General features: G+C 41.9%; 1 protein-coding gene across 2 annotated transcripts in view; it reads right to left on the bottom strand.

Annotated features, from left to right (window-relative positions):
• vav3a (vav 3 guanine nucleotide exchange factor a) overlaps window positions 1-13,459 on the bottom strand; it is an 81,147-nt gene that overhangs the window by 26,229 nt on the left and 41,459 nt on the right. For both annotated transcript variants that reach the window (XM_076760969.1, XM_076760970.1), the window contains exons 5-15: window positions 12,676-12,784; window positions 12,163-12,264; window positions 10,880-10,948; window positions 9,792-9,895; window positions 9,577-9,676; window positions 9,175-9,270; window positions 5,590-5,658; window positions 4,778-4,864; window positions 4,605-4,690; window positions 3,799-3,931; window positions 118-227 (exon numbers count right to left, since the gene is read on the bottom strand). In XM_076760969.1, coding sequence (XP_076617084.1) covers window positions 118-227; window positions 3,799-3,931; window positions 4,605-4,690; window positions 4,778-4,864; window positions 5,590-5,658; window positions 9,175-9,270; window positions 9,577-9,676; window positions 9,792-9,895; window positions 10,880-10,948; window positions 12,163-12,264; window positions 12,676-12,784 — 1,065 coding nt within the window. The remainder of the gene's footprint in view (window positions 1-117; window positions 228-3,798; window positions 3,932-4,604; window positions 4,691-4,777; window positions 4,865-5,589; window positions 5,659-9,174; window positions 9,271-9,576; window positions 9,677-9,791; window positions 9,896-10,879; window positions 10,949-12,162; window positions 12,265-12,675; window positions 12,785-13,459) is intronic.

Here is a 13,459-nt window from a genome sequence, read left to right as displayed (position 1 = left end):
CAGGAAACGTGTAGGCTTTGATTCTGTGACAAAATGCAGCTGAGGCAAAAAAAAGACACACACTCTTATCACACTGTCACGCATAAACGCACACACTCGCAGACAAAGCGCACTCACATGGCCATGCCAAACTGCTCCAGCCACTTCTTTTTCAGCTCTTTGGTCTTGAAGAAGAACTCAAAGCCGCTCTGGCCCTGGTTGTGAGTGAGGTAGAATCCGTAGGACCACTGCAACGGTACAGAAAAACACACACAATTGAGACCGAAAATAAAACGGCTGCGAATAAATAGATTGAGGGTTTGAGTGAAAGACAAATGGAGCAGGAGGGGGCAGGAGCTGAAGGAGACAGGATGCGGGGAGACAGATGGAGACAAAGAGATGCAAAATGAAAGAGGGAAGCCTCGGGGAGAGCAAACACAAAGGCTGAAGGGTTGGAGGGCGGCAGAACTGACAGACAGAGACAAAACACAGAAGAAGAGCATGAAGGAGAAGAGGAAAAGTGTGAGGTAGCTGTGCCATATAACTGCTGGGCATCAGACAGCATGCACAGACCCAAGTAGTGAGTGGGCCTGTAATCATGCACCATTACCCACTTCAAAGGCTAAATATTTGTCTATTAGCCTCTGTGTCAACACATGCCTCTGTTTTTCAGATAGCATCACTAAACAGATGCTTGTGAGATGCACTTTTTAAGGCTCCTTGTTGTGATTTTGAACTTCTAGCACTCAGCTCTGAAGGCTAAAAAACATGCCAAGCTCGCAGTGCTGTCAGGGAGGCTCATCTTTGCTATAGAAAGAAGAGACAAAAGGAAAGCAGCCCTCTACAGAGGCATTCCCAGTGGACACCGAGACTTGCGCTCAGCAAAGATATCTCTAGCTACCAATTTGTAAAGAGGAGGAGGAGGTGTTTGTCTGTCTTTCTGTCAGTTTAGATCTTTTTTATGGTTGGTTTATCTTTGGAATCTAAAAGGATCCCACATCCAGCCTGATAATGTAAAGTTTTTCTAGGTTGATCTTCTTAAATTATAAATTATAATTAAGCTGAACCTTGGTTGGAAATCTACAGTCGTTGATCATTCTTGGCCACTTGGGGGCGGCAGAAGCAAGCTGTGAACATAATGTTGGCATCAGGTTTTAAGTTGTTGTGAACTTGCACACCCTGAATAACTGAACTCCTTTTAGCTCCGCTTTGGGTTCCATCAAGTAGTTCAGAGTCGCAGAGTCGGTTGATCGGCTGGTTAGTCACTGTGAGCGACACCTTACACCTTCCACGTACTAATCTGATCTTTTGTCAATATAAGAATACTAATTGTTGCAGCTTTAGCAGCTGAGATGTGGAGCTTTTATTCCGTCACTTCCTGCTGCAAAGGCTTCGACCGAGCCTTGGCATGAAAAATGGCTTCATTCCAAGGGTCGCACAAAAGTTTCCCATTGCTGTGTACATCACTTTCAGAGCGATTAGACATTAAAGTTATTTGGTTTTGCCGCCATCTGACTTGCATGTAAATGTGATTATTTGGCTTCGGTGATGAAGGTTCTTATTGCTTCTTCCCTCAGCCAGCCGCTGTCATCTTTGGCATTTCCATAATAAATATGTAATCAAACAAACTGCATCATATCCATCATGTCAGAGGTGAATGACACTGAGGCAACTGAAAGTTTCATAAAAAATAACTATAGAAGCCCATATGGGTTTAAGCCTACTAATGTCTGCTATTTACAACATCATTACTGCCCAAATCATTGTTTCCTGGCACGCCGTAGATATCATTCCTCATTATGATTGGCAATATTTTTCACCATTTGGCACTTAGTATTCACTGTCTGTATGTGCGTGTGTGTGTGTGCGTGTGTGTGTGCGAGTGTGTGTGTAGTCAGGCCCAAAGCGAGGTTTAATGATAACACCATCTGGGAGGAGGCAGACTGTTCTAGTCTAACAGTGTTTCAGTATTATGCTGCTAAATGAACGAGACAATGTAAAACATGTGCTGGAACGAGCACGTACGAAATTATTTAAGACTCTTTTCTGTTGATGGTTTTGTTGTCTGTTTTATGAGCTGGAAAGATTTCTGCATGTAGTTTATTTTAGTAGCACATCAGAGGATTCAGAGCACAAAAGGCAGCAGTGAGTTGTAGAGTTTGGTGCAGGTGCTTATAAAACGCTGTCAAGAAGCAAGTTAGCTCAGATTTCACTCAATTTTATGAACCTGCGTTTATCTGATAAATTGTTATGGGTGCTCATTACGCTGAAGTAGCGCCGCTAATTGGTTTGTCAGGAGTCCAACATGGTTTCTGAACTTTGCTGACTCAGTCATAAAGAGGCAATAATGGACTCAACGGCGCAAGACTTCAATCCATTACAGCTGATTGGTTGTTATATGAGATGCTTGTTTTGTTCCTTTTGTTTTAGTACATTCTGCGATTATTTTTTCACTGTATATGATGGCAACAGAGGCAGAGTGAGATGAAAAAGCAGCACACGCTCGCTCCATTGTTCTAATATTAGGATGGACGTACAGCCCCGGGTGAAATTCAATGTCATCAAAAGCAGTGTTACAGTAGCTGTTTCAAAATCGCCGTAAATCACAGCTTTAAGTGGGTCACTGCTTTCTGAAAAAGATGGTAACACACCATAAAATTAAAAGCTAAATGCTCAAGACATTTTTTGTTTTTCAGTCAACAAAATGAATCAGTGTTGATTCAAACTGACGCATCAACCAGACCTGAGAAAGTCATGCTTCCTAATTAAGGTACAAATGATAAAATTAGATGTGTGATTTGCACTTTGTGATCTGAACCAAGGGTTGCTGTTCCTGGAGAAATAAACTGTTTGGCTGTCAGAATTACTGGGCCGGGTTAAAATCCAGAGCCCACTTTTTCATTGTTGAATGATCTTAATTTTGTGTGCAAGCACAATGAAGAATGTGTGCTCCAAATATTTGGGCAAAATCTGAGCAATAAATGCTGTCTGCAAGCCTGGCAGGGAAAAAAAGCAACCAATTTTATTCCTTTCTGGCTTTGGTTTGATTTAATTGAGCCTAATTTTTTTTGCACGTCTGAGGTAAAACATCATCGCTGTGGCCTCGCCAAAAGCGGAATGGAGCTACTCTCTTGGAACTGAAGAGGAGATGCTCACAAAGAGATGTGTTGCTGCCAAAGAAACAGAAAAGAAAAAAAGATGGAACAACTAAAAGATATGCCAGTATCGTTTGCGAGGTGACAACCAGATCGGAAACCTGAAAACGTGCGTCTGCTGAGGTACGTGGCGAAGAAGGGGGAATTCACCTGGGACACCGGCTCATGTGCACCTTACCATGTTGTGGCTTTCCTTAACAAAACTATAACAGATCAGTGAAACCTAAAGTGTTCTCATTCAATCCTGTGCTGTAATACATCTCAATAACACAGCTGTAAATACATTCCCTGTCATGTTTCTTGACTTCTCCTGTGTGTTATCAAAGAGTGCTGATAATCATTCCAACACTAGACCTGTCTTGCGGTGGAGATTTGCACGGGTGTAACTAATAACGTTAGTTAATTGTGGCTGTGATCAATGCCTCAGAGACAGCTAAATATAACAAAGCCACGTCTGTGAAGATTCGTCGTTACCCAGGAAACAGAGCCGTCACTAATCTTGTCAGTTGCGCCTGTGCTTTAAGGTTAAAATGTCTCTGAAGAATTCTTACAACTTGAATGCATCACACCCTGTTCTCTGGTCGGGGGTTCTCTGCCCTGATGCCACAGTGAAACAACAACATGGCCGAGTCTCGATGGAGACCATATCCGTGAGCGTGCTGACCTTTCGGTTCTCCTTGTCCGACGTGGGGTTGTTGGTGATCTTGAAGAGGTGCAGGTCGATCACTTCTTTCATCTCATAGTTGTCTCCACGACGCTTGCATACGATCACCGCCGCATCAAACACGAAGATGTGCCTGCGGCCCAAAGAGCATCATGTAAAAGTTTATGATGATCACCAAATGATGATGATCACCCTGTATTTGCATGGAACTTGGTGTGGTTCTAACTAAATACCTTTGTCATCAAAAAATTGACTAGAAAAAGGTTTGGACATTTTTGTGTGTCAGAAAAAGCCTCTTCAGTTCCTGTCATGGCTTTACAGATACGGACTGCCTCAAGCTGTTGTTTCCAGATACAGGAGACAGCTCATCATGGTAGGTGACAAGTGCTGGACGAGCATAATCCTAACCCTAACCCCCTGGAGAAGAAGGGCGGGACTAACAATACAATCTGTCTGATGAACAAGGTGCATTATGTGGCTTCAAAAAAGGTAACATTGTGCCTGACCCACAACACGAGTTCACTGGCTGGTTGTGATTCTGGAGATCCTTCAGAAGCATCAGCTAAATGCCAAAAACGTGACACGCATCATGTACTCATTGATTGTAGTCGATTGTAATTCACCAGCAATTATTCACTTGATTTTGTACTTTGCTCACAAGCCACACAGACTTTGTTTCTGGCAGCACTCTTTGCTGAAAGTAAAGCATACTCTGGCACTTTTCCAACCCCTTCACCTGACTGTCATTAAGCTGCAATCTGTCACTCAGTGTTTTAGCCAACCAGCGCGTCAGCCTGACACCTCACCTGTCCTGTTTGGCTCGTTTGTCCACCGAGGCCACCCGTACCTCCCCGTCACCTTTGGGTCTCCCGTAGTTACTCAGAGGTTGATTCTACAAAAAAAAAAAAAGATGGGTTGTCAAGTATTTCCAAAGCACTGCGAGGGTGAGATTAGCTTTTAGAAGAAACAGGTGGCTTACCAGGTTTTCAATGGACTTCTGATACTGATCTATTTCTCGCAACGTCTCATTGTCTCTCTTGACTTCGTTAACGTACTGAGCCAAGTCCTGCACACAGATCAGGAAACAACACAGCATCTCTTTTGAATTTAGTTTCATTTTTAATGTAACATTCACCAAATCCAACACCTATTGCCCCCTCAGCTTTCTGTTCCTTCATGCTGTTTTTCTCATCCTCAAAAGCAACCATTGCAGATGTGGGTTTGTAAACTCCAATGAGACACTGTATTTGATACTGGCCTGTACAAATAAACTAAAAAGGACGGGATTCTCAGCTTTTGAACAGCCTTCCGGGGGTTACAAAATGAGCCGGACTTATAAATGCTGCATTCAGTGGAAGATTCATTTATTTATGTGTAGTCAAAAGTTGTGGATGTGCGACGACTTGCAATGAAGTGCAATATCTTCAAGTCTCTTTTCAGAAATGAAGCCAACATAAGCGTTCATAGCAGGCTGACAACATGCCACTAGGTAGAGGGAAAATATTATTCAGCACAAATTTAGAATAATTGGATGAATTCACACCCACTCAGTCCTAGTTTTAATGAATAAAAACAAAGGAGGGTTTTCTTAACCTTTCATTTTGTTAATTTAGTCATGATTATTTAATGCAGAAGACTTGAAACCAAGGGGGAAAATATGAACTGTACACTCTGAACAGTTCATGCTGGAAGAATGAGGGTGGATATGCTTATGGGACGGACCTTGCGCTCGGTGCATGCTGAGATAAACGTGTGTGAAAATGGAATCAGCTGGATAAACTGATGCTGTACCTTCATGGCATCCAATGCCATCCGCAGATTACTCTTGTCGGTGGCATCATGAGTGTGTTTCACCAGCTCCTATTGGACAGAAACAAATCACACATCCAAAATATAAGTGTCCTACGACAAAGCCCCTTTCAAAAAAACCATAGGACTGCTAACATACACTACAGCCACACACGAGAATGTAACGCCTTGGCTCTTCATATGAAATGAAAAAGGCTACTGTGTATAGAACCTGTCCTGAAATAAATCAGATAGTGTGTGTGTGTGTGTGTATGTGTGTGCACTCATCTATTGCGGGCGTGTGTGTGCAAGTGTCTATCTGAAATTGCTTGCCAGTGGCGGCTGCAGCGTAAACAAGACATCTAGACCTCAGCAGTGGAGGATAAGGAAGGATGCCATGCATGTCCTTCATACAGGCCCATACACACACACAGATACACGCACACACTGAGCCGCTAAGGGAGATATATATGTCTGCATGGCACTGCTCAAATCCCTGTTGTCAGTCAAGCTCAACCTGGGCATTATTATCAGTAGCAAGGCGGCAGAGTCCCATTTATCAAGCCTTGCTCCCACCTCCACACCTCCACAGAGATACAGGGGAGGGGAGTGGTCGCGTTGATAGCCAGGACCATACATGATGGACTCGTTGAGGGAATGGTGTCGCGGTGTGTTCGGGGGGAAGAGAAATGATGAGCGGAGGCAGCGGGGAAGAAAGACAGAAAGACTGATGACAATAAAAGAGAGAAAGAAAGAAACAGCGAGAGAGAGAGGAACTCGGGGAGTGAAGGGAAGTGACAAGACATTAGTTGTACAGATTCTGGCTGTCACCATGTGGGAAAGTAACCCAGCGGAGGCTTTATTCAGTGGAGCCGGCTATTGCCCCGCTGCTCTGCAGGGATCTCGGCCCGTGTTGACACAACGCAATCTCTTTATTCCTACAGGTTTTTTTTTTTTCCTTTTGGTGGGTCATTCGTGTTGCATGGAAACATGAGGCGCTGAGATTAAGGTTTCAGAGAGCCTATACAAGAGCTTTTTATTGAAAACCCCGGTGGAATCAGCTTTGACTTGTTACATTGAGTCAGAAATGAGCCGAGAAACTACAGACAACGTATCTGTCATTCATGTGTGGAGGAAATATGCCCTAAGATACTTATTAAATTACGTATTAAATGCATCTGAATACCTGTAAGGGATACATATTGCAAAGCAGGCATGTGCCTCGCAAACAGGTATGTATCTATGGAAGCAAAGAAAGGCCGTAATAATTTTATTTTCTTGTTGTTTGTTTGTTTTGTTTTCATTTTAACAAATGCTGGTTGAAAAGTCGAGCACAAAAGGGTTTCCAGTCTCTGATTTTAAGGCTTGTTTCTTGATCCTTGGCAGCTTAAATGATGGAAATTTTCACCTTTTTCATTTTTTTATCTCCATCAAATGGCCAATTCATTTAGTATTCAGTTGCTTGTAACATTTTTTTTTTCTTTTGGCCTTTTTTGGCGTCCACATAGCCTCCTAAATCACACTATCCAGCGCTCATTTCTCCTTCGTGGTTCAACATTAACATCCACAATTACCAAACAAAGAAGTTAAACAACACACACTGCATTATCTCTCCCTATGGATGACCAAGCCAGTGGAGCAGGCAGGAAGTGGTGCTCCCGTCACCTCCACGCCCACGCACATCTTTTCATCAGCAGTGTACTGTACATCACAGCAAACACACATGTACAACCTCTTTGACTTACCTCGTGGGAGAAGTGTGTAGTGTGCATTAGACTAAAAGGAAAGGCCATGCTCACGCACATATGTGTCATCATGGAATCATAAAGACTATCATACGCAATCAATTAAGTGTTTGTGTCTGTTTGTGACATGTTAGGAACTCGCTGAGTTTCCACAGCCTCACTCTGGCTTCAATCTCAGATTGTCACCACTTCAACAACACTTCACCTCTCCGTCTGCCTCTCTTTGGTTGTTTGTCTGCTCTCTCTTTCAGTCCTCACTTCACTTCCACTCTCCTCACTCTTCATTGTCTCGATCAGATGACAATTATGTGCGGGTCATTTCAGACTAAGCGTCACGAAGCAGCCGCAGAAATAGACGAGTGGAGTGTCAGAGCCTCAAGGACGAAGGCAGGGGAGGAGAGGGAAACATGATCAACAGCACCACCTAGTGACTGCCAGCCCTCCTGCTCATAAAGTCTGATTGGCAATGATGGAGCCTTTGATGAATCCAAATCTCCCCAATGGGGCGCTGTCACTCACTGACAGTCAGCTAGAAAGTCAGTGAAGACTTTAAATTTGAAGTTCCTGTCCAACTTTGATCTTTTAGACTGACAGTGACGGACATTATATACACCTGTGAAGACTTTTGATGGAAATATGTAGTAATAGAAAAGTAAAGACAGTATTACACAGCTGCAATTCATAATAGTCCTGAGCTCCATTTAAAGGAAAGAAAAAAATGGTCTTTTGTAAGTAAAAGGCCAGTTTCAAGTGAAAAGCAGAAGAATTATTAAACATACTTACAGTATCAAAAGTAAAAGTATTCATTACTACTTTCAAATTACTACATATATTCTCATTATTTCTGTGTTGCCATGTAGGCAGCATTTTAATGTTGCAGCTGGTCGACACTGCCACACGCTCAGACCTCTGCACATCTATATTAATCTGACATTTGTGTCTATTGCACAGTTAAAGAATGCGCAGGTGGGCGCTGATGCCACCAGCAGTGGGGTGACAACGTATGTGTATGTACAGTATATTGGTTTGTGTTGCACGTGTAGTGACACTGATGAATGGGGCCCTACGTGTGTGAAATGAACCTATATGGTAATTTTTAATGCCATTTGTCTTCATGTTGAAATGTGCTGGGAGAGTAGTGGGTGCCACTGGGATGCTGAGAGGTTATTTCTGTCTTTCCAGCTTAGCAAGATTGTCTCTGTAGCGGCTGTTAAGGCAACCAGTGTGGGTTGTTCATGTTTCAGCTGTGTTTGCAGACCTTCTATGCATTGTTTTTGTTTAGCACCCTTTAAACTGTCCTCTTTTCTGCACAAGCAAGCACACAGCCACAAGTCTGATTTATCATTTTGTCAATGTAATAAAGTAAAAAGACGACAGAAACTCAGAATACAAGGAAAGTGACACAAGTGGCTACATAAATGTACAAATCTTCAGTGATAATCACCCAAAATATGACTATATTTATACATCATTATTATGATTATAATTATTTATTATGATTATTATGATTACATAATTGATTGTTATAATTTATATATTATTTATGGCTTTTTCATCAATCACTGAATCACTGAAAATATGAATCATTCAAAGCTGAAAAAAGCAACACATAATCAGTTGGTTGCCTCAATTTGTCCCTAAGCAATATATACATACAGATATGCTATTATAAATATAACACGCTTAGTGTGTTCACAGATACAAAGAGGGTTTCAAACATATGTGCAGAAAAAAGAAAGCCACACCTATCTGACTTGCACTTATTTGAAGGTTATGGCTTTACACCATGATGGCATGCCAGCTGCAGGACAGAAATAGTATAGTGCAGGCTGGAATACTGTACCTGCAGGAGGAGGTGATACTTCAAGACTCGCTGCATAGGAACCACTAACAGATCCCTCAGTGTGAATTTGCCGTAGTTGGCTCTCTTTGAACATTCCTGTGAGATAACATCAAAGGAGGGAAGTCAAAAGATTAGCTTATAAGTTACACGTATATATATGTATATATAGACCCTGTGAAGAAAACCAGCTTTCAATTGAAAACAGGAGCTCAGTTGAACTTTTTAAGTCTCAAAGAGGAAACTATTAGAGCTTAACAGAAGCTTGATACTATTTCATGCTGTCAGCTGAGGTGTCATCACCTGCAATGCCCCAGGTGTACACTTGGGGGCATTCTCTGACCATGAGTTGTTGAGAAATGAGCACATGAAACGATCACTTAGTGACACTAAAAAACATTTTACCTCGAGCTTCATGCGCACGTCTTCTCTGTCTTTGCAGATGTAATCCAGGGTGGCGATGGCTGTTTCCACATGGCTGCAGTATTTCCCGTAGATCAACAACCTGACACAGTTTAAAATGTCTTTTATGTCCAGAATTTATTGTGTTGTATTGTATAGAAATTTTAAGAGCGTGTGTATAGAATACAAGAAGAAGAAGAAGGAATTTCATAGTCTACCTCTCTTTGAAAGTGATGAAGATCTGGTAAAGGTTCTGGGCACTTCTGTGGGTGACTGATTCTTGGATTTCCAGCAGTAAACATTTGTGAACTTTAACCAGTTCCTGAAACACAAATGCAAAGGTCCTTTAATGTTGATCTACATCACATTTCTGTTGCCTTCATTCAGGGCTGCAACTGATGGTGATTTTCATTAACAACCTACATGATTTTCCTAATTAATCCATGAATTATTTGGTTTTGAAAAGTAAGAAAGTAATGACACATGCTCTACAGAATTTCTGGAAACCCAAAGCAAAGCCATCAAACTGCTTGTTTTGTCCAACAAATCATCGACAACCCAAATATATACAGGTTATTATCTCATAAGACAAAGAAAAGCAGCAGGAATTAGGACATTTTTCAGTTGTTTTGCTGACAGTTGAGTTATTTTTATTTTTATCAATTAATCGATTGATAGTTCAGCTCAACTTTCATTTGAAACTAAACCTGTTAATGGCGGCATTTGATACAACACATTGAATCTAGTTTGTCTTTCAACAGTAACGTGTGACTACAGTATTATCCTGAAGACTACAACAGCAATGATCTATTTTTTCTCTTTGTTGAGCTATGCTAACTAATCACATTCCCATCAGTCCTGGTTGACTTTGGTGCTCTAAGCTAATTAGCAATTGTTAGCATTTTAGCACTAAACTAAGATATATATACAACATACAACATACATACAACATATATACAACATATATACTTGGTAGGCATCAGCAATGTAAGCATGTTAGCATGTTGATGTTAGCATTAGCTCAAACCTCCCTCACAGAGGCTCTAGCATGGCTGTAGACTTAGTCTTTTCAGTGTGTTTAATACACATTTAATGCTGAATTAACAGTTGTGTTTAAACAAAAAAAGCCATATTGAAAGAATTCATTTATGATTCATTTGATTATTTACACCTGTGCTTTCCCACCTGTGATGTGGCAAACTGTCGCCAGTGAAAAAGACTTTTCAATAAAGAATTCTGTGACTCCAAGTTGACCAGCCAGTTGGATTATTAGACTGCAAGGTGTAAAGCAAAGGGAATGACTTACCGGGATATTCACAAACATCTTTTCCATCTCGGCCACGGATAAAAACATGGTGAGGGGCGTCATAAAGTGCTGCAGCAGAGAGAGAGAATACACAGGAATGAAGCTCGTCCCCTCCAGAGTAAGAGTGGGAAAGTCATTTTGCGAGAAGCTATTATATTATGGGGCCAGGTTGCAAAGAGCTGCAGTCAGCAAAAACAAGAAGGACTGTCTGGGTCACGACAATAATCTCATTTTCAGAGTTTGCAATTTAATGATTTCCTCTCAGAAAACTCCCTCCGTATAGTCCCCCCTACATCTCAAAGGAGCGGGCGAGCACAAACTGAACTCCACCATCCACTTCATATTGAAAGTCATCTACTGAGATTCTCCGCTGGGAAATCTGGCAAGGTCTTTTTCCAGACGTGAGCGTGCACAAAAGGGAGAAGACAAGTCGCTGTGGCTGGGGGGTAAGAGGCTGCAGGCCTCCTACAGTCCTGGAGAAGTGCAGGGTAAGGTGGAAAATGTTCACGACAAAAGGCCTTTTCTCTCAGTTTGGTCTTTCGGTGCAGGTTGTTCTAAGCTGTGCTGGGATTACTCATTACCCAACACTAATTTCAAACATATTCTTTCACTCATTTCACTCCTGGAGTACACATTTGTTCCAAAACTCATTATTTTTTTTTCTAGTATACCCCCCAAAACAGGTCATTACAGTCAGTTTCACACATTGCCAGTGATAAGGAGGCTAAATTGATTTCCAGTGCTCTTGTCATCCTTTTACTGCATAAAATCAATGGAGGGGGACTATTTCCGCCTTAAGAAAGTTTACTTTACTTTCACTTTTGACCCCCTGTAGCTGAGTTCAGCCTCTTTGGAAAATTTAGAGAATGCAGAACAGTTCAGTTCATGTCAGACATTTTTGGGGAAATAAAAGTTTGATTTATAATTGCGATAATTAACATTACCGATTGCCATTCCAACCAACTCTGTCAAGACAGCGGGGAACACAAGCGACGTATTAATACATTGTCACTATGAGTGTCAATGCTAGTACTTGAAACTTGTCACTCCTGTTCATTTACAGCGAAGGAGTCATTAAATCTGACTGAGTTATCAAAAGTGTGACTTCCTTCTTGTGTTAAAAATCTAAAATACTGAAACATCAGTGGATAACAGCACGCAAACATTTGAATTCTCAACATTTTATGTGCACAGAGGAAAAAGAATTTGCATTAATTCACAGCAAAAATAACCGGCATAAAGCCTTGTGCTTTGAGCCGCAGGGTCATTATGTTAGTCAGTACCTTCTCTATAGACTCCAGGGTCTCAGTGTATTTCTCCTCCGTCTGCTTGATCTCTGTTAAACAGCAGCTCCTGATGTCAGTCTCTGCCTGCTTCTGGAACGCCTACACACACACACACACACACACACACACACACACACACACACAGTTACTATGTGTTAGCCCACAGCGCTGACACGTAGTCTTTAACCAGATGCAGTCTGTACAACCCTTTGAGCAAGGTCAGAGATGAGATCATACGGCAGTGATGATAGAGGAGACGGGTACCATCAGTTTTTACTTAATAAAGCACTTATAAGACTAATATCAAATGTGCAACAATTTCAGTTTGGTAAAGATTAGACAAACAACATACAGGCTAATGCATTTTGTTCATTAGTGAGCTTCTGAGGTAAGTTTGTTTTTTCATGAAATGTGACAGACGGTGACTCAGTGCACCATATTGCTAAGAGTCAACCTGCATCAATGAGGCGTAGTAATGATGTGAGTGAGGGTAAAGAGAGCAGGACCGACCGGAGGAGGGATGGCTTCTGTCTTCATCAGGTCCTCATAGATATCTCCTCCATCTTCATCGTCATACACGCAGTCGTACAGATCCTCCTCATCCTCCACCCCCTTCTCACTGCAGAACACGGCAGAATGTGGTGCTGACATTAGATTACATCACACCGCTGTTTGAGCCGGAGTTTTACTGCGAGTGGGTAATGGTTTTTACTCCTCATGACAACCACATGAAAGGTTCACACAAAAACACACACGGTTCTGGTTTTACAGAAGTGGATTTAAATGCTAGACTACAAATCTTGTTAGTCAGGGACAACACTTAATCCATGGCTGTGAAAGTGGCTCAGACACACACACATGCACACACACACACGCACACACACACACACACACACACACACACACACACACACACACACACACACATACGCACGTAGACTTTTACTCCACAGGCCCGTTCTGACTGCTCACATCTGAGCCAATTACTGCACCTCAGCAGCTAACGTGACATGTCTCAGTGCTTGTGTGTGTGTGTGTGTGTGTGTTCTTGTCCTTTTTACACATGTATCTTAGAACCAAATGTCCTCAAGAGAAAAGAAACATGAGGAAAAACCTGTCAAAGAAGGACCTCTACACAGAGCAATGTAAAGGGCTAAGACTTGTAAGTGTGAAGAAATATTAGGGTGAAGCAGAAGGGGTGAGGTGAGGGTGAGGCATGGACGGGTGAGCAGGAAAAGAGTCCTTCCTATACGTCCCTGCACACAAGCCTGCCTCTGGACTGTCAAATGATCCA

Source organism: Chaetodon auriga, chromosome 21 (assembly GCF_051107435.1).
Source record: "Chaetodon auriga isolate fChaAug3 chromosome 21, fChaAug3.hap1, whole genome shotgun sequence".
In the NCBI taxonomy this organism is placed as follows: Eukaryota; Metazoa; Chordata; class Actinopteri; order Chaetodontiformes; family Chaetodontidae; genus Chaetodon; species Chaetodon auriga.
The sequence above is the reverse complement of the archived record's forward strand: the minus strand, read 5'-3'. Positions and strand labels throughout refer to the sequence as shown.